Here is a 20291-nt window from a genome sequence, read left to right as displayed (position 1 = left end):
CAACTCTTCCCCGGCCTTAGAAACAGAAGAACTATTTTCCCAGCAGAAATGTAGGAGAGAAGATCCAAGCATCTTTGTTACTTCTGTAATGATAAGTTCACTCTGTCACACCTCCTTTTTACACACCTACCCCGAAGGATAATGCATAAGGGAGTTTTTCCATTTAAAGTGAAATTATTCGAAATGGGATTATTTATTTATTCAGAGTTGCCACTTGGGATAGGTTTGGCTTTTGGTGTCCCAAGTCACCGGTTTAATTTGAATCCCAAATCGAGGAAAATTTTCGACTTCCAAATTGGAGTCTGCGAACCAGAAATTCTGAATAAGGAATTCTGTTTACCCGAGGAAAGGTGTTAGGTACCCCCGGATCCCGTGATTCTAGCACGGTCGCTTAAACTATTATAAATGGCTAAAATCTGATTTTTTATACATGTTATCCTATAGTGTAATTTTTTAGAATTTCACCGCTTTCAATTAAAATTTTTAAAGAAACGTGAACGTCGTTTAAAAAAACGTATTTTTGGATCACGTCACATGAAATGCACCCGGATCCTCAACACATTTTTATTCAACGTTTTGGGATTTGGATTTTGGTTGCATGAAATGCACACCCGTATTTAGGAAGGTAACATTATTAAAAAGCGCGCCTAAAGCGACTAACGCGTTATTAACTTTGCGGGAGGCCATGAAAATTTGCTAAACTGCACGTCCCGAATTCTAAGTATTTTAATATAAACATTTAAAGAGGGCCACGCAATTTATGAGTTTTATTTGGCATGGCGCGCCTCGTTTTATTTTTTGAAAAAGTCATCCTAAAAGTGACTATTATTTTCTAGTGAATTTGTCTCTAAAAGGGCCTAATTAATCAGTTAACATTATCAGTAAACTATCAATTAAGGAATCCGGACTCTCAAACTCAAGTCCACACCTAAACAAGAGGAAAACCTCTTAGTTCAAATGTGCTACCTAGCTTGAGAGGCCCAAAGTTAACAAATATCTTTCAACCTTTAGCTCAATAGTTTGACCAGTGGAATAGGGCCTTCAGCAGTTCCAATGTGATTAATCTGAAATCTAAGAATCAATGAATTTCTGCACCTTAAACAAACCCAAATTGGCGTACAACACATGTGTAAAGCAATCTGTGGTCTTATGATTTGCAAAACATAACTGAAGTCTTGTGAATTTAATTTCAACGGGTACATGATAGATAGTTTCAATCCAATATGAAAGTGTAGGGCTGAAATTAAGTATACTACACTAGAGCCACTTGAAAACACATTTTTATAATTCTAAACGTCTAATAATCCAGGTTAACGTTTCATGGCAGAATAGTCCTACAATTATAAAGCCCAGCAATCTGCTTAATTATAGAATACAACCATAATATGTAGTTAAAATCTAAACTGAGCTAATATTCACTGGCAGAATAGTTATGCAATTATAAGAGTCCAGCAGTCCATTTAATTACAAGTAAGCATCGTTCGAATGAATGTCATAACTAGTATTGAAGCTAATAAAATCTATAAGGACAAGTTCATGTGAAAACTAGGCATTCCTTCTTCATTTAACCTCAAAAGTTGTTCATACACACTGATTCATATTCCAGATCACCTGGGTAAGAAAATGTACCTGGAATTGAAATATGATAAATGAAGAAAGGATCAGCAATAGTAAACTGGATCAACAGTGATAAACCAGCAGCAATACAACCAAAGGATCAATTGAAAGCCAAATTGTATCACTATGACCCAGGAATAAAGACAGATGAACAGCAACTAATGGAATAACCCAAACAGACTTGATTCAACCCAAATTAAATCGAAATCAAACCCAGGACAGCTTCTGAGTTTCAGAAATCAAACACCAGTAATCTTCAAGCTATTTTCATCCTTCTCTAGGCTAAAAAACTTAACTCAATAGTCAGAACTTGGAATTAAGCTATGAACGTTTAATAAAACAGTATTTATTTTGGAGTTTTTGGGCTATTTTTTTTTGGTTTTTAGAAGGTTTCAGATCTGGAAGAACTCTCAAAAATTTCAGCTTTTGGTTTTTGAATTTGAATTTCAAATTTTTCAGATCTCAAAACCTTTGGGGAATTTCTCAGGTGTTCAAAACTTCTAGAAATTTGTGGGGATTTTTCAGATTTCAAACTTTTTGGGGAATTTTCAGGTGCTCAAAACTTTTTGGGAATTTTTCAGATTGTTAAAACTTGCAAATGAAGGCAGGTAGGCTGCTTTTTATAGGCAAGGAAGGGGCAGGAATGTTCTAGAGGTTTTCACTCATTTTCCCCCTTTTTATTTTCATAAATTACTTACTAGTCCTAAAGTTTTGACTTGTTTCTCAAGTTACTGCTTTCAAAATGCTGAAACTTACACTAAGACCCCTTCTAGAAGGATCTAGGGAATTCTATTTTCAATTACTACAAGATTCTCTACTTTGAAACACCTAAAATACCTTTTATTTATTCAGAAATTACTGTTCTATTGTTAAGACTAGCCTAACCCTTCTAAACTAACCATGGTCAACCTAGCACTTCTGAAAATCATTCAGCTATAATCAAATAATCCTTAAAATTGAATTAATAATCTTATAACCTAATGAACCTGATTTAAATCTAATTAATGCGAACCTTAAGGCTAAAGGTATCATTGACAAGCATCAAACTATCAATTGAAACAATTCAAAACAAAATAAAATATCATATAAACACAGTAATACTCAAACAATCCCTGATTAATCAAATTAAACTAAGCCTATTCTTTAATCCTAAATCCAACAATCCAAATTAATCTACTCAGCAACACTAATCATGACTATGGATCAAAGAAAGCAAAAAATCAGAAACTTAAACTAATCAAAAATACAAAACCTAGCATATTAATTTCTGCCATAAAAAATAAAATAGAGCATGGGATTAATCAGAAAAACTAATGGAAGAAGGAAGAAGAGAAAAAAACTCACCTATGCATGGTCAAACAAGGCTGGACTCCGATTCGAGCCTCGGAATAATGTTAATCGTTTGTTCTTCACCAAGAACAAACGAAAATCATTATTTCGTGACTCGAATCCAACACTGGATCCACGAAATTGGAGAAAAATCGAACGATTTGAACTTCTAGGGTTCTGCCGCCTCTACGATTTAAAATTCGAGCAATTCCGGTGATATTCGAAGGAAACCAGTTAGGGATTTGGGAAGAGGGAGGTGAGGAGAGTATAGGGTGTGATTTTTGGAAATTTTGGAGGAGTTAGGGTTTTGGTCCGAGCTTTCGATTTGATATTCGAGGCGATTGGCTCGGATTTGAAGGGAAATAAGGTTGGATATGGATTGGGGAGATGAAGACGGAGCTATGGTGAAAATTTGGAGTTATTTGGAATTTTGCCGCCGGCGGAGGCGATTTCCGGCCGGAACACGGCGGAGGCACGGAGGTACGAGGAAGAGAAGCCTGTCTTTAGGGTTTTCCATTTTTTAAGACACTTTTATTTTAATCTATCACCAATCATGGGCCGTTGGATGAGAGTAAACGGATGGCTTAGATTGATTTATCACTTATTAAACTCAAAACGACATAGTAATCTCCCCATGCTACGTCGTTTCAGGAGTTTCGGAGAGCTGGGGTTTGGACCGGGGAATCAGGCTAATTTGGACGGGTTTTTTTGGGCGGAATTGGGTCTGGGCTGGCTCAAAATTGGGTATTTACTAAGACTAGGCTTTTCTTTTAATTCTTTTTATTTGTTTTCTTTTCTTCTTTTTGTTTTTTATTTACTCTTTTTTTTTATTTAATTCTTCCTGATTTTATTAAATGCAAGGTTAAAAGTAAAAGACACAAATTGACTCTAAAATTAGACTAATTAATTTCCAAAATTAACTAATTCCTAATTTAAAAGAAAACTTAAGGCAAATTTTAAAATTTAAAAGTAGAAATGCAAAAGGACCATTTTTGTTTCTTTATTTTTTTAATATTAAAATGCGTACTATTTGTATTATTGAAATTATATCAATTAAAAAGCACCAAAAATGCAAACAAGGCACAAAATCATGCAATTAATTCCTAAAATTCAAATAATAAAAGAAAAATCCTAATTCTAATGAATTTTATAGGAGTAATTTAAGCGTGGAAAAAATCACGTGCTCACAATGAGGGCCCCGCAATTTATGTGTTTTGTTTGGCGAGGCTCATCTCATTTTTATTTAAAGGCCAACCTAAAGCAAACTATGATTTTTCTATTTATTTTGTCTCTAAAAGGGCCTAATTAATTCACATTTATAAATTCGGGCCTCGAGTTCAAGTCCGAATTCAAACAAAAGGGAGGACCCTCTTAATTTGAATCCGCTACCTAACTCGAAAACCTAAGTTCACATTGTAAACTAATTCCCATATTCCTAATATAATTTTTGAAGGATTTTTGAATTCTAACAATTTTTTGGGCTTTCAAACGTGGCCCTATATAGGAAGGAGGAAAATACAGCTTGTATTAAAATTTGCCCTGCTTTGGGCTTCTTATTATGACACTAGGCCCTATAATCGTGTAAACATATGGGCCTAGTTGCCTAGCCTCATTTTTGATCTCATGAAGTGGGCTTTTAAGCCTGTTGACTTTTTTGTAAACCAAATGTGCCATTTACTGATATGATCGGCCTGGAACTTAACAGTTAATTAATTTCAAAATTGCACCTTAAACAAATTCAGCAATTATCCGTACACTAGGAATATGTGTTAAGACTCATTAATCTACTCATTTAAATTGACATACAGCACAATGTGAATTGTAATTCTAATAGGTATGAAAATCTAATACACGAGTTATTGGCANTAGCACAAAACTCCATTGCAACAAAGAGGGTCTTTGTTGCATTAGCCACCATCTCCTCGTCCGAATATGAAGATCCAACATCAGGGACTCCATTTTCTATCCAACACTAAGAATGAGAAGAAAAAAAAAGTTAATTGTGATGCAGAAAGTTACTTACACCAAAGATCTTCTTGAAAGGAACTAAACCCAACAACCACTTGCAAGTTCTATTTCAAGGACTATGTAATGCACAAAACAACATCTTGTCAAATTTGTTTTCAGCCTTTCAAAGCTAGAACAGTATTGTAAGTATTTTTCTCTCAAATCATTCTTATCCTTAATTCAAAAAATTCCTTTGTGACACATAATCATTATATTTCATTAGTCTCTACCTATTCTTTGCGTAGTTCAAACAATATATGTAGAGAAAATACTAGTTAACTAGTATAGCATTGATCCAAAATCGCCTTGTCTTTAAGAGGCGAATAATTAAGCAGACTTGACAAACAATTATACTATACTTTCATTTATATATTCATGAAGGATTAATTAGAAGCAAGTACCAACATATACTACCATTAAGGACCTAAGATAGACTAGAAATCTATCCATAACTGGTTATTTATAAGAACCATAATCGACTAAAACATTCATGTTTTAGATAAAAGGTATGTTTGGTATAAAGGAAAATATTTTTTAATTTACCATGTTTGGTTGGCTTAAATGTTTTGGAAAATATTTTCCTCGTAAACTCATTTTCCTCGTAAATTGGAGGAAAATGTTTAACATTTTCCAACATTTTTCAAAACTCTTTTGCAACCTTCCCCAGCCTATTCCCCACCCTTACCAACCCCTACCCACCACCCCAACCTACCACTCCAGCCCCTTCTCTCTCCGCAATCCTAACCCCCTTCCCCCATAGTGTTTTCTAAAATTATATTTTTTCCGACTTACTAATCAAACACTAGAAAATATATTCCAAAAAAAAATCCACTCGCCAACCAAACATGGTAAAATAATTCTAATAGTGTTCATTTTAGCAATAGAGGTAAATGTTTCTTGATAATCTATGCTATAAGCATGAGCGAATCCCTTGGCTATCAATCTTGCTNCTCATTTAATATGCTTTAGCAATCCTACATTGACTTCACAAGTTGTATGAGACCAAGTGAGTAACCTGGAGAGAGAACAAATGCAGAAATTGAGAGTCAGCAACAGCAGCAACTAGATCGATTTTGAACCCAGAAATTGCGTCAATCAGCCCAGTAGTTAATTTTAGGTAGCAAAACCAGTAGCAACCAAAATAAGCTTGAACAACCCAACTTTGACTTGATATAACCCCAAATACACTCGATAAACACCTCAGAAATGTCTAGAACATTTCAGCAACTAAATATTGAGCTAGACAATATAAATCAATAGCTGGAAATCCAAATTAACCTAAGGAACAGTATTTTGGGGATTTTTTGAAAGTTTTTTGTTGTTTTTGGTTTTTCTGCAGGGTTTAAGATCTAAAATGAAGGTTTCTACTACAGGAGTTCAGATTTGAACTTCTTTTGATTTTTGAAATTCAAATTTGAGATTCAGCTTTTAAAAAGAGGATTTTGAGGGGGAATTATAAGCTGGAAAGGGTTGGTAATTTTCAGAGATGTAAACTTCTTTTTGGGAATTTTTCAGATTGTTAAAACTTGTGAATGAAGGCATTAGGCCTGCTTTTTATAGGCAAGGAAGGGGCAGGAATGTTCTAGAAGTTTTCACTCATTTTCCCCCCTTTTTATTTTCAGAAATTGTACATTAATCCCTAAATTTGTGGCTTGTTGCCCAAGTTACTGCATTAAGAATGCAGAAACTTACACTAAGGCCCCCTTCTAGAAGGACCTAGGGTGTTCTAGCTTTGTTTTCTACCTATGGAATGCCTATACTACCCTCACTTTTGTTCTGAAATTACAGAGCCTTAACAAACCAACCCATTTTGAGTGCCCAAACTACCCCTGACTACCCCTGAAATTACTAACACTAGTTAAACTATCAGCTATAACCAAACAAACTAAACTGAACCTAATAACTAATTAAGACTAAACGCTGAACTAAAGTAATACTCGTTTCAAAACTAAACTAATTAAAAGCCACTAGTAACAATCATAAGGGAATACTGAATCAACAAATTAAGATCAGACAAACCCAAACAAGGTCGATTGAAAAACTATGAAAACAGAAGAGTAAACTATTATCTAAAATTTAAATGAAGCAAAATTAAACTAAAAATAGAACAATTATAAGACAGAACAAGTATCGAAACAAATCCTAATCTGATAAAATCAAACTAATAACCAAACTAGAGTCAAGGATCAAAGTGGACTAAAATCTAAACAGACGAACAATCAAGCACAAATCAGAACACAAAATCAGCACAAAATTGACCAAAATTAAAATGCAAATTAAACTAGAAATTAACAAATATGAGAACAGAGGCAAAGAATTAAACCAAGAAAAAGGGGAAGAAACAGAACTCACCGATATGGTTCGACTTCGAATTTGATGAGTTTCCTTGGCATTTTGGATCACAACCGTCCTTAATCATGTGTTTTCATAAGAAAACACATGACTAAGGGCTATTATAGCCCAAAATCAAAGAATCCCCAACATTAGGGTTTTAGGGTTTTCTCGGCCAAAATTCGATTTAAAATTCGAAAAGCTCCGGTGATATTCGAAGAAATCTGGTTGGGGATTGGAGATGAGGGAAGTTAGGGGAGTGTAGGGTGTGAATTTGGGGTCGTTTGGACAAACTTGCGTTTTGGTCTGAATTTTCGATCCAAGATTCGAGAAGTTTGGTTATGATTTGAGTGAAACTAAGGCCGGATTTGAGATGAGGGGGAAGAGGAGATCCTATGGTGTAATTTTGGGTGGGAACGGAGACCGTCCGCCGGCGGAGGCGATTTCCGGCTGGCGGCGGACGGCGGAGGACGGTGGGCTGACGGTGGTGTTACAGGGGCTGGGGTTGTACGAGGATGGAGGGTTTGGTCGCTGGATTTTGTAAAGTGTTATTACACTTTTATTTAAAATGTTTGGTCAAATCTGGATGTTCAGATGATAGGCGATGGACGGCCTGGATTTACCTGGCCAAAAAACGACGTCGTTTTATCATGAGGGAACTGGACCGGATCAGGGGTTTGGGTTGGACTAATTGGGCGAGATTTTGGGGATTTTTGGTTTGGGCCAATGAATTCAATGGGCTAAAGCCCAAGTCAGATCTTCTTTCTTTCTTTTATTTTCTTTTCAACTAATTTCTTTCTTTTATTCAATTCAATTTCATTTTTGATTTTTATTTTCGTGTTAAAAGCAAAAACATGGAGTAGACTAAAATTAAACCAATTAATTTCCTCAAACTAACTAGATCCTATTTTTAAGAGAAAAATTAAACAAAAAGTGAAATTAAAGGAACAAAATTGTAAAAGATTTATTTTTGTTATTTTTCTCTTATTTTAGTAATATTAATTAACTAGTAAAACTAAAAATATAAAATCGAATTCTAAATGCGAATGCCTATTTTTGTACCCTTTTTATGAATTATGGCACCTAAAATGCACACAAAAATACAAACAAGACACAAAATCATGCAATTAATTCCTAAAAATTCAAATAATAAAGAAAAATCCTAATTCTAAGGAATTTTGTAGGAGTAATTTAAGCGTGGCAAAAATCACGTGCTCACAACATATACTACCATTAAGGACCTAAGATGACTAAAAATCTATCCATAACTGGTTATTTATAAGAACCATAATCGACTGAAACATTCATGTTTTAGATAAAAGGTATGTTTGGTATAAAGGAAAATATTTTTCAATTTTACCATGTTTGGTTGGCTTAAATGTTTTGGAAAATATTTTACTCGTAAACTCATTTTCCTCGTAAATTGGAGGAAAATGTTTAACATTTTCCAAAACTCTTTTGCAACCTTCCCCAGCCTATTCCCCACCCTTACCTACCCCTACCCACCACCCCAACTCCCACGCCCACGCCCAACCCCCTACTCCCAACTTGCCCACCCCAACCTACCACTCCAGCCCCTTCTCTCCCCGCAATCCCAACCCCCTTTCCCCCACCCTACCCCATAGTGTTTTCTAAAATGATATTTTTTTTGACTTACTAATCAAACACTAGAAAATATATTCCGAAAAGAAAATCCACTCGCCAACCAAACATGGTAAAATAATTCTAATAGTGTTCATTTTAGCAATAGAGGTAAATGTTTCTTGATAATCTATGCTATAAGCATGAGCGAATCCCTTGGCTATCAATCTTGCTTTGAATCTTTCAATCGAATCATTAGATTTGTGCTTCACATTGAAGACCCATTTGCATCCCACCAACTTCTTGTCTGGTGATGAAGTGACAAGTTCCCAAGTTTTAATTTTTTGACAAGGCACTCAATTCTTCAATTATAGTTTGCTTCCATTTAGGACTGCAAGAGCTCCCTCCAGTTCTGGGGAATAAACACAAAAGAAATAGGCAAGGCAAGTGCTCTATAGGAGTAAAACAAAGAATTATATGAGACAAATTTAGATGAAGGGTATTTGGAGGTGCAAGATCTGGCTCCTTTTTAGGTTGCGGATAGCTTTATGTCCTGGTAGACATTTGATGTTGACGTCTCGAATTAGAAACACCGACACCGAGGGAAAACCTTTCTCATTTAATCCAGAACTAGCAGGGGTTATGGAATTAGATAAAGGCATTTAGAAGATGACGTATTCTACTAGTAAGGAGAAACAATTCCTATATGCTTCCCACAGTTTGCAAATCGTGGCTCTCTTGAGCCGCATAGATTCATTTGCCCGAAATAGGTTTTGGAGCATTGACAAACCTTCCTCCATTTCCAGTAGATATTTCTTTTAGGGCTTTTGTTGACTTGATCCTGAAACCCTATGAGGAGGACTTTAAGATCTAACTCCTTTTCTTTAAGCAATAGTCAATCTAACTCATTAGGAAATATAGATAACTCACTAGTAGAAGAAGGTTCAGCTTTGGTAGATTGCATAATGGCTTCTTCTACTCTATTTCTCCTTAAAGTAAGTTTTCAAATCAGGCCTATCCGATGCCCAATAATATCCCCCTGAATTTTTCCTCCAACTTCAATTTTCCCAATAGTGATAGTGGTTTCAACAGTGGAACTTGAGAGAATCATCTCTTTCTGCTTATAACTCTCCCCTTAAAGAGGTGACTGTGTAATACTGGACTCAGATTCTTGAAAGGTAACATCCATGCTGATACAGGATCTCCTAGAGGAAGGATGGTAGCATTTCTACCCTAGTTGTGTTGGAGAATACCCAATAAAAACACATTTAAGAGCTCTAGGATCAATTTTTCAAAGTTCCTAGTGTGAAAAAAGCAGACACACCCAAATACCTTCGAAGGAACGATATAATCATTCTTACCTTTAAAGATTTCATATGACTCTGAAAATTAACGATTTTAAGTGGCATTATGTTGATGAGATAGGCAGCTATAAGAATGGCATTTCCCCGGTAAGGTTTTGGTAGAATAATAGTAAACATAAAAGATTCTGTCACTTCTAACAAATGCTTATTTTTTCTCTCACCAACCCCATTTTGTGCACTAGTATAAGGATAACTAATTGGTGGAGTATCCCGTAAGACTCCAAATAAGCACCAACATTTTTATTCATGTATTATATGACATTGTTAGTTCGCAAGATTTTTTACCTTAGTCTCAAATTGGATACAGATCACCTTATGAAATGACCAAACCATGAGAAAGCTTCAGTTTTAGCATTTAACAAATACACCAAAGTCATCCTAGTGCAACAACTAATAAGAAAACCCATCGACTACCAGACAACGAAACTACTTGCGTAGGACCTCGTACATCAATATGAATAGTCAAAAACGGAGTTGTACTTTTATTATCATTCAAAAGATAAAAGTTTTTAATATGCTTGAAAAATTCACAAGCATCACAAAACAAATATTTAAACTTAGTTCTGGAAAACAAACTAGGATATAATTTCTTCAAAGCAAAAAATAATGGGTTTCCCACCCGTCTATGCCACTGTATTATTTCCACATAGGATGTCAGTCTCAAATACTGGTTTGGGTCATAAGGTATATGTACATAGAGAGAAAAATAGATATACCTGATGATAACGTAAAACCCTAGAATGTTGTACAACTGCTAGTATTTTCACCTCCCTATGAAGAACAAACATTTTAAGTTTGAAAACGTACAATAAAGTTATCTTATGCTAAACAAACAATATTACCTTAATTTTTCCTGAAGCTGTTGATCATTAAAAGGTATCTTCTTCACAGCGTACAAAGACTCGTCAAGTCTATGCTTGCACTGATAAACAACTGCGAATCCACCTTTCCCTGCAAATCAAATAACAAAAGATCATTGTAAAGATAAATCCCAAAAAGTTATTCGCTATTTTAGAAGAGAAGAATCGGCATTCTATAGGTCTTCCTATTAGTTCGGAAGGAAACATGCTAATGATTTTCATAAAGCAAATATAAGATACACCAACCTTTTGAAGGTTATAAACTTCTATGAGAGTTTGAAAAAAGATATAAGATACACCAGTCATTTCAAGGTTTGTAATACCCCATCACTCTATCATATAGAAATTAGGACTTAAGACTCCTATACTTGGAAAAGTACCAGCAAATTACTTTGCTGAGCATGGTTTTTTGTCAAATCCTTTCCATTTCTATATGAAGCACCACTTGACATAATTTGCTCAAACTAAGATCTCGGAGAAACATCTTCAAAGTAGCATTCTCTTGTTCCTTTTTGGTAAGATTCTCATTAGCTTTGATTCTATGATCAATCTTCCTAATCTCACTTAAATGTTTTTATTCCACAAAAGCTCTTAATTTACTCATTGCTTCATATGCTAAATTCTTATACCCAACTACTCAAAACCTAGGATATAATTAAAACACAGAAATTTGTGGGCTTTGACCAAAGACCGAGAAATATGATTTTTGAAAATTGAACTAGTCTGGTGTTTTGATGAAACCTAGTTGATAGTAATAATTTAATTAAAATATGGAGGGTCAAATTATCAGTAAACTGGACAACAGAAAAGTTTATGACCATGTTAAATGGATCGACTGGACAGCACACCGTGGGACTACGGTTAGATACTCAATATTTATTTGGGGCTCCAATTGGTTTCTTCCAAGCAGAGATAAGTCAAAGGCAAAAGGAGCCCATTTCTCCTTTCCTCTTGATTCTGGTTATGGAGGCTATAAGTAGGATGAATTGCTGTAGAATCAGGCTGGATTAAAGGCTTTAAAGTCTCCTTTGGAGACAAAACTAGTATGGCTATATCTCATCTTCTATATGATGATGATAATTCAATTTTTCGCGAGCAGAAAGGAAGCAATTAAGACATTTGAGAGTGATTTTTAAGCTGACTAAGACCTTAATATTAACTGGATGAAGAGTGTTTTATTTCCTGCAACTGTTGTTTTCAATGTAACAAGGTTTATTGGGCTTTGAGATGCAGAAAATGATCTTTACCTAACACCTACTTGGGCCTTCCTGGGGCTAATCACAAAGCTGAGTTTAAAATCATAGTACATGGTAAAGATACGTAGGCTGACTCGATCATGTTTAACATGGTTTTGGCTGGTGGCATATCATACTATACTTGACTATTATGCCAACGTCGTGAAGTTGACGTTCCAAATGAGCTACACTTTGTTAAAGAGTGCTTCAGTGGTGCCTTCGAGCAAGATTATTATAAGTTAAAACACAGTGGATGATCAGTAAAGGTTGTCTTGGATTCATACTACAGTAACACTCGAGTTGAGACTCCAACTCTTGGCAGAGTCCCTGTTATTAGTGTATACCCAAATATTGTTCCCAAATGATCTACTGTGTTTGCCACCCGGTAGGGAGATCGAGTTAGCACCGGGTACATAGCCTTTCTTAATCCCCATACCAGATGGCTCTAGCCGAGCTAAGGGAAGTTGGAAAATCATCTGCAAGACCTGCTTTATAAGTGGTTCATCAGAGCGAGTGTTTCACCTCAAGGTACACCAATTCTATCTGCTATAAAGAAAGATGGTCTATCGACAACTGAACTCGATGGTCATAAAGAACAAACATCCATTGCCTCACATTGATGACTTGTTCGACTAGTTACAAGGAGTTATGCACTGTTCTAAGATTAATTTAAGATTAGACTATCATCAGTTGAGGATTAAGAGTGATAATATTCCTAAGATAACTTTCAGGGACACAGAGGGGCATTATGAGATTCTTCTGATGTCCTTAGAGAATTACCAACACACCGACAACCTTTACAAACCTCATAAACAGAGTGTTCAAGTCGTTTCTTGACCCTTTCATGATCGTGTTCATCAATGGTATCTTGGTCTATCCCCGCAACTAAAGGAAACATGAAGAGAATTTGAGGCTAGTCCCACAAACACTAAGAGGTCATTTGGTTCAAAACCAGGATATGCCAAGATTATAATCCTCGGGTTATAATTAGGATTATAAACTCGATAACTTATCTTACCTTCTATATGGGATAAGTTATACCAGGATTTTGGTATAAAAATAATACTGATTTTAACTAATACCTCCAACCAAACACGGGATAAATTTAATCCAAAACTTATATCGGGAAAACCCACCTAATCCCTTTAACCAAATGACCCGTAAGAGAATGAAAGTTTTATGCCCACTAAAATATTTAGCTTTGAAATTTGAGAACCGGAGATGACAAGGTTGAACGGAACTCATAAAGAGCAATCTAGCTTTGAAATTTTAAATAAAGGACCTAGGCCCACTAAAATATTTGATTGGCATGAAGGTAGCTCGATCGAAAAAGGTAATTAACAGTATCACAAAGGAAATATGTGATTAACTTACTCAAGAAGAATAGAATGAGAAAGAGGGTGTCTAGCTTAGCTAAATTTAAGTAGCTTTCAAGCACAAGTGTTGAAATGCACTTTTAAGGGCTAGAGCTGGTTTGGTGAATAAGCATATACGTGTGTTGAACCAAAAAAAAAAGCAGCTGATGTTTTAGGTGAAAAAAAGCTGATAAGCACTTCTTCTTTTAAATGACTGAAATATGCTTAAATCTGTCAACACTATAAAGGAGCTCACTACTGTAATATTTTAATTCAAATACAAACTAATTTATGTCTCAATTCACTCCAAGTTCCAAATTAATTAGATAAAATTATATTTAAGTGACAAACATTCACGGTGTGATTATGAAAGTACAAACTGAACACTGACATGTAAACTTGTCATTCTGTTTTTTCAGCAAACATGTAGCGTGCAAAAGTGCGAAAATTGTCCCCTTTTAGAACCATATGTAGATAAGTAGTACATTGGGAGTAATCTTTTATTGGAAAATAGGTGAAAACAAAGACACAAAGAAAAAGTAAAAGCATTCTAAAATATCTAACATGAACAGAAAAGAGCCTTTTCTTTGTGTCTTTCTGCAACTAAGCTGTAATTGACTTTTGAGGGGCAAAGGAGAACACACATAATATACAATTTAAAATCAATAATGGTGTCAGCGAGCATTTTTCCGTTGATGGAGAGATGGAAGGATGAGAAATCAACATAGGACAGGTAGTGCATTTCAGAAACGAGTGGAGTTAGGAATTTTCATGGTGAAGGATATTTTTGAAATTATAAGAAAGTATCAGGGATAGCAATGTAAAATACTTGGTCAAATTTAAAGAGCTTTTAACTAAAAAATCATAAGTGAGGGTCCAATCTAGGGGTGTTCATGGTTCGGTTTGGATCGATTTTTCCCTAAAAATAAACCAAACCAAGTAAGTCGGTTTTTCAAATATTAGAACCAAACCAAACCAATTAAGTCGGTTTTTCTCGATTCGGTTTATGTCGATTTTTCGGTTTTTTCGGTTATTTGTCGATTTTTTCTTAAATATAAGACATACACTACCAAACACATATTCCGGCGACCACATTTTCAATGTAACAGTATCAAATCAATTGCCCTTTGAGAAATCTATTATTTACCAAGATATATTGATGATAATTGAATCAAATACTGATGAATAATTTAAGGACTCAATTAAAAATATGTTATTTTTAACACGAAATGGATTCTTACACTAAACAAAAGAAAACTACCAATCAAACTAGAATGTAAAGGTAAATGAACTAAATTAAAAGTGCAAACTATTAACATTTACCATAAATTTTTTGAAACTTTGTATAACAATATACATATATATAGGTGTAATAATAAATTTGAAATAGCTACTCCTATAGTCGGTTTGGTTTGGCATTTTTTCTATAAAACCAAACCAAATTTGATCGGTTTTTAAAATTCAAAACCAAAACCAAACCAAACCAAAAAGTATCGATTTTTTTGGTCGGGTTGGTTTGGTTTTCGGTTTGGTTCGATTTTTCGGGTTTTTATGAACACCCCTAGTCCAATCTATGGTTTTTGGCTTGTTTTGGCTTAAAAACACTTTTGGTGTTTGCCAAACATCAAAACAAGTCGAAAAGTACTTTTAAGTTGGTTTAACCAATTTTTAAGCCAATCCAAACACCCTCTAAATGAAAGCAATTGATAAGCATAGAAGGAAAGTCCGTGGATAGAGCACTGTACCAAAAGCTAGTTGGCAAACTTACCTATCACATGCATTGCATGATATAGCATTTGCTGCGAATCTAAGTCAATTATGAATTTACCCTATGAAGAGAATCTTGCCACAGTCTACCATATCCTGATATACTTGAAGAATTCTCTGGGAAATTGCTATATTTCAGAAGAAATGAACACGTATCGAAGCATACATACTGACTGAGCGGGATCCATTTTGGGAAGAAGGTCCACATTAGATTATTATACATTCATATGGCAAAACCTAGTAACTTGAAGAAGCATATAACAAAATGCAGTAGCCCGCATCAGTACTAAAGCAGAATATAGATCTACAGCACATGGAATATGTAAACTGGTGTGGCTTAAATGAATTTTGGAGGAACTAAGAAGAACAGAGACTATGCCTATGAAACTGTACGGTGACAACTACGCAGCCATCAGCATTGCTCACAATCTTGTTCAACAGGGTAGAACAAAATATATTGAAATTGACAAACACTTCACAAAGGAGAAGGTTGGAGCTGGAGTTATTTAAATGCCATCTATTCCGACTTCACAGCGAGTGGCTGATATCCTTACTAAAGGATTATTCAAACCATACTTCCTATCAGGCTCTCCAATCTAATTCAAGGTTCAGTCATTATAAACGCATAGAAAATTTTGATTTGAAAAAGTGTCAAATTAGGAAAGAAATTATTAAAAAATGACTTGAAAAGAAATATTTTACCCAACAGCTCTTTCTCCTCGAAATCTTCAGTGTATCGACCCTGCATGCAAATCACAACACATAAAAATTCAGCTAGAGACTAAAAAACAAAACGCAATAGCAGGCAACATTAAGCTGGATATCAAATTTTTCGGCTCTTCCAGGTTTTATAACATGAAAAAAGCTAACGTTTGTTACAGTAGTTAATGCTATTGGTCGTCTTTTTTTTTTTTTTTTTTAATTTTAACTTTCCGAAGATTTCGTCGAGTAGAAGAACTGAGTCAGGGAGCTAGAATCCACTAAAACCTTTTACTCTATACCTATATTCCCTTTCCCTTTTCTATTAGAACCTTCTTCAGTGACCACCAATAAAATCCACATTTAATATTTTGCTGAAAATTTTCGAGAATTCGACGGAGAGATATAGACATAAACTGAGTTTTTACTTTAGGCGACTTTTGCCGTTCGGCTTTGCAAGGAAAAAGAAGAAAACAGTACGCTACTTAACATTATTGGATCAAATTCCTAATTGTGCCATATATTTGGTACAGAAATTGCTAGAATGCATGAAAATATGTGGAAGAACATACTATATTTCACAATCACAAGCAAATTTCAAAAAAGCAGAGTTCATACAGTGAAAACAATAATAAAGCAGAGCTCATACCATTATAATCGGTCTCTGATCTGAAACAAGAGAAGTGGTGACAGTGAGTGCTTTCTTCAGTGTTTTGAAGGAAGTACTACTGGCGTTGAGTGAATACTTACGCCAGGGAGAGAATGTGCAGGTGAGCGCGTGAGACGGTTTTTGTAAAGTTTGTTGCGAGTGTGATGTTGGCGTTTGTAAAGCCTTTCTGTCACTTTTTTCGTTTTTCCCTGCTTTTCTCTTTTATAAAAATAAAATTAGAAACGTAAAGTTTTTTTTTCGTAGAAACGTATAGTAAATTTTTAGTCTAACAACGTTTAATTTCCTAAGGGCTCGTTTGGTACTAGGATAAGGAATAATTACTCCCGATACTAAATTTCAGAAGAGTTTATCCCATGTTTGGTTGGTAGAAAAGTACGGTATAATTAATACTGGAATTGTAGTACTATTTTTTATCCCCGTGTAAAGGTGGAATAACTAATCTCGGGATAATTAATCCTGGGATAACATCTTTCTAACCAAATGACTTTATTTATATAATAACTAAGTTAGTTTCCATTTGTTCTTATTATATTATTGTTGCTACTGTTTGTTATTTTATTTTCATTGTTCCTTGAGCCGAAAGTCTATCGAAACCGTCTCTCTACCTCCACAAGATAGGGTAAGGTCTGCATATACATTATCCTTCCGGGATTAAACTGAATTTGTTACTATTGTTGTAATAACTAAATTAGTTTGTTTTGTGATCTTATTTTTTTAAAAGTAAAAACGATTAATAATATATTAGAAAGTAAGGTAAAACTCGTGAGAATTTACGTTAAATGTTAAATGTGAGCAATGAAAAGTATAGGAAAAATGACTTATGATAAAGGTAGGGACAAAAAATTAGTTATAAACACATATTAAAGGTAAACAATATAGTATATATAGAGAGAAACTAAAAAGAAATGTCATGTACCAAATAACATATTATTATGACACAAGAAGCAAATAGTGTATAGATAGTGAGGGATGAATTAAGCCCCAAGAAATTATAATCCATGTCATGATATCATTGAAGAATGACGTCATCCACGACAAATTGTACGGAGAACTGGAGGGGAACTTCTTTGGCAGAGCAACATACTTTACATTTTCTCAACACGGCCAGGGAGGGAAGGATATATATATATACACTTTTGGAATTTTTACTTCAGTTTTTGCAGTTTTTACCTCTTTTTCTTTAATAATTTTATCTAATTTTTTATTAATTTCTAAAAGTAATACTATTAGAGTATTATTTTGCTTTANTATATATATAGATATCATATAAAATTTTTGATGGGTTTAGTTTTCTTTTCTTAATTCAATTGTTTAATGCATAAATATTAAATGTGGAAATATACTGGATGTGTTGTTATTGTTGTTGTTAATGCATAAATATTAATTGTGAAAACTGATAAATACTTTTTTAATTTTTAATTTTATAATTTTGATCACAAAAATTTTAGTCAATAATTTCTTATCATTTGAAGAGTAATATAGTTATATTTTCTAGCATAAAAAGAATTTATTTTCACGAAATTAACTTTTCAATTAATACAAAAAGAGAAGTTTTGGAACATCATATAAATTTTGTAAATTTGAATTTGGTTATGTTACATAGAAATCAAACTAATGGAAGTAAAGAAGATGAAATGGTATGTTTAAATTTGTTATTTAATTCCCGCAGTATTACACTGTTACTCAATGAGATGCTACGGTTTAACTTTTGAATATGGAGGGCACAAGTGCTGAAATGAAATACGGCAAAGGGCCAAATATACCTCTGTACTATGAGAAAAGGTTTAAATATACTTTTGTTATATTTTGGGTCCAAATATACTCCTGTTCTAATACTATTAGTATAGTTAATTAAGTTTGTCCAAAGTGGACATTCAATCCTATGTGTGTTTGACTCTAAAGTTTTTAAATACTTTTTAAGCAAATCAATCAAAAGAGATGAAAGGGTAAATCGTAATCGAAAATAATAAACCTTAGGATAATCTTGATAATCGGTATAGTAGCAATAGTAGAAGGAAGAGAGAGAGAGAGAGAAGATGCAATGGAGAGATGGGAGAGCAAGAGAACTTGTATATTAAAAATTCTTTGCCTATTACAAGGCTCGGATCCCCTTTATATAATAGAGGATCCTTATTTAATTGCGGGAATGACAAAATTAAAGTACATCCTATAGCGGAACTGATGATGACGCGGGGTCGCTTCTCCTCTTATCCCTGGGTCGTCCCCCTGTATTGGCTCGTAGATATTCAGTGATCGGTCGTGTTGACTTAGGGACGTGATCGGTCAAATTCGACCCCATACAGTTAGTCCCTCCGCTCATCGGGGTCGCAGTGAGGTGCGTCCTCGATGGGCGGAATCGATGCCTCTGTTCAGGAGAGTTTGACTTGTCAAAGGGTTACGACGTGACCAGTGGGAGACGGTAATCATAACTGTCAGAGCGTCGAAATAAAACACTTTTCCCTGGATGACGTCAGCGTTCGCATGCGTCATCGTTGCGCGTATTCACGAGGCAGGAAACTGATGCTTTGGCGCTTGGTTTCCCGCGCTGATTTGAAGTCTGCCGCCTCGATTCCGGCGCCACCTAACCCTATAAATAGGGGAAGGGTTCAACTTAGTTCGAACTTTGGTCATTTGTAAGAGTTTTCCACCCCTTCAGTTTAGATTTTCATATTCCTGTACTTTTGCTTTTGACCGAAAATTTTCTTCTTCTTCATTGCGTTGTGTGAAATTCTCTCTAGAACAAAATCATGCCTAAACCTCGCTGTAACAACGAAAGGGTTCCGGCGGTTGTTCCGTCAAACGCACCACCCTCTTCCGATGGCAGAGAGGTGGAGGTGGAAGAGGATATCAGTCCTCTTATGGTGGAAGCATTATTACCGAGGCATTCTTCGTCTCGGTGTGATTTCAATAAGGATTCTCTCACTCTGATTCCAGTGCTTTCCGAGTCAGAACAGAAATATTTAGACGACCTCCGCGCTAAATACAGTATCTCTGCCCACGTAGAGATGATCCAAGCGGGGGGAGACCACGTTGACGAACATAGACCAGGGTACTGTGCCTTCTATGAATACCCCTTTATGATAGGCTACAACCTTCCTCTTTTTCCTTTGGCGGAGGAGTTCTACAGATTCTATAACATCTGCCCGGCTCAACTCACGCCGTATACACTTAAAGTGCTTCTACTGCTGACCAAATACGCGGAGTTGGCTGAATGTGACGTCTCGGTTCATCATCTCTTACACTTGTTTACCGCCTGTTTCCTGAGAGGGACCATGGTGCATTTGAGAATCCGTGGTACAAAAGGATTGGTGGTCGGAACTGACGACCGAGCGAGCCGTAGATTCTGGCGTAAATATTTCTTTGTTAGGACCGAGCACATGGTCTCTAACCCCACCGGGTTCCCAGAGAGGTGGAACCTGACACGTAAGTGTTGCCATTCGTTAAGTTCCTCGTTACCTGTTGTTGTTGCAACTCTA

The 20291-nt window shown here is 35.3% G+C and overlaps 1 protein-coding gene across 1 annotated transcript; it reads right to left on the bottom strand.

Moving 5' to 3' along the window:
• LOC109230390 (interferon-induced, double-stranded RNA-activated protein kinase-like) lies at positions 10827 to 16941 on the bottom strand. Its single transcript, XM_019395897.1, has 4 exons — positions 16795 to 16941; positions 16149 to 16188; positions 11072 to 11180; positions 10827 to 11000 (listed from the first exon to the last, which is right to left on the bottom strand). The coding sequence occupies exons 1-4, from the start codon at positions 16795 to 16797 to the stop codon at positions 10907 to 10909; spliced, it is 246 nt and encodes an 81-aa protein (XP_019251442.1). The 5' UTR covers positions 16798 to 16941; the 3' UTR covers positions 10827 to 10906.

The sequence above is a fragment of the Nicotiana attenuata genome, chromosome 7 (genome assembly GCF_001879085.1).
Source record: "Nicotiana attenuata strain UT chromosome 7, NIATTr2, whole genome shotgun sequence".
NCBI classification, from domain to species: domain Eukaryota; kingdom Viridiplantae; phylum Streptophyta; class Magnoliopsida; order Solanales; family Solanaceae; genus Nicotiana; species Nicotiana attenuata.
Note: the sequence above shows the minus strand (reverse complement) of the source record. Positions and strands in the feature narration are given on the sequence as shown.

Excerpts from the sequence above, each read along its gene's own strand:
- LOC109230390 (XM_019395897.1), bottom strand. Across the intron at positions 11,181-16,148 it reads CGAGGAGAAAGAGCTGTTGG|GGAAAGGTGGATTCGCAGTT; the intron begins GTAAAATATTTC and ends TTTGATTTGCAG. Across the intron at positions 11,001-11,071 it reads CAGCTTCAGGAAAAATTAAG|GGAGGTGAAAATACTAGCAG; the intron begins GTAATATTGTTT and ends TGTTCTTCATAG.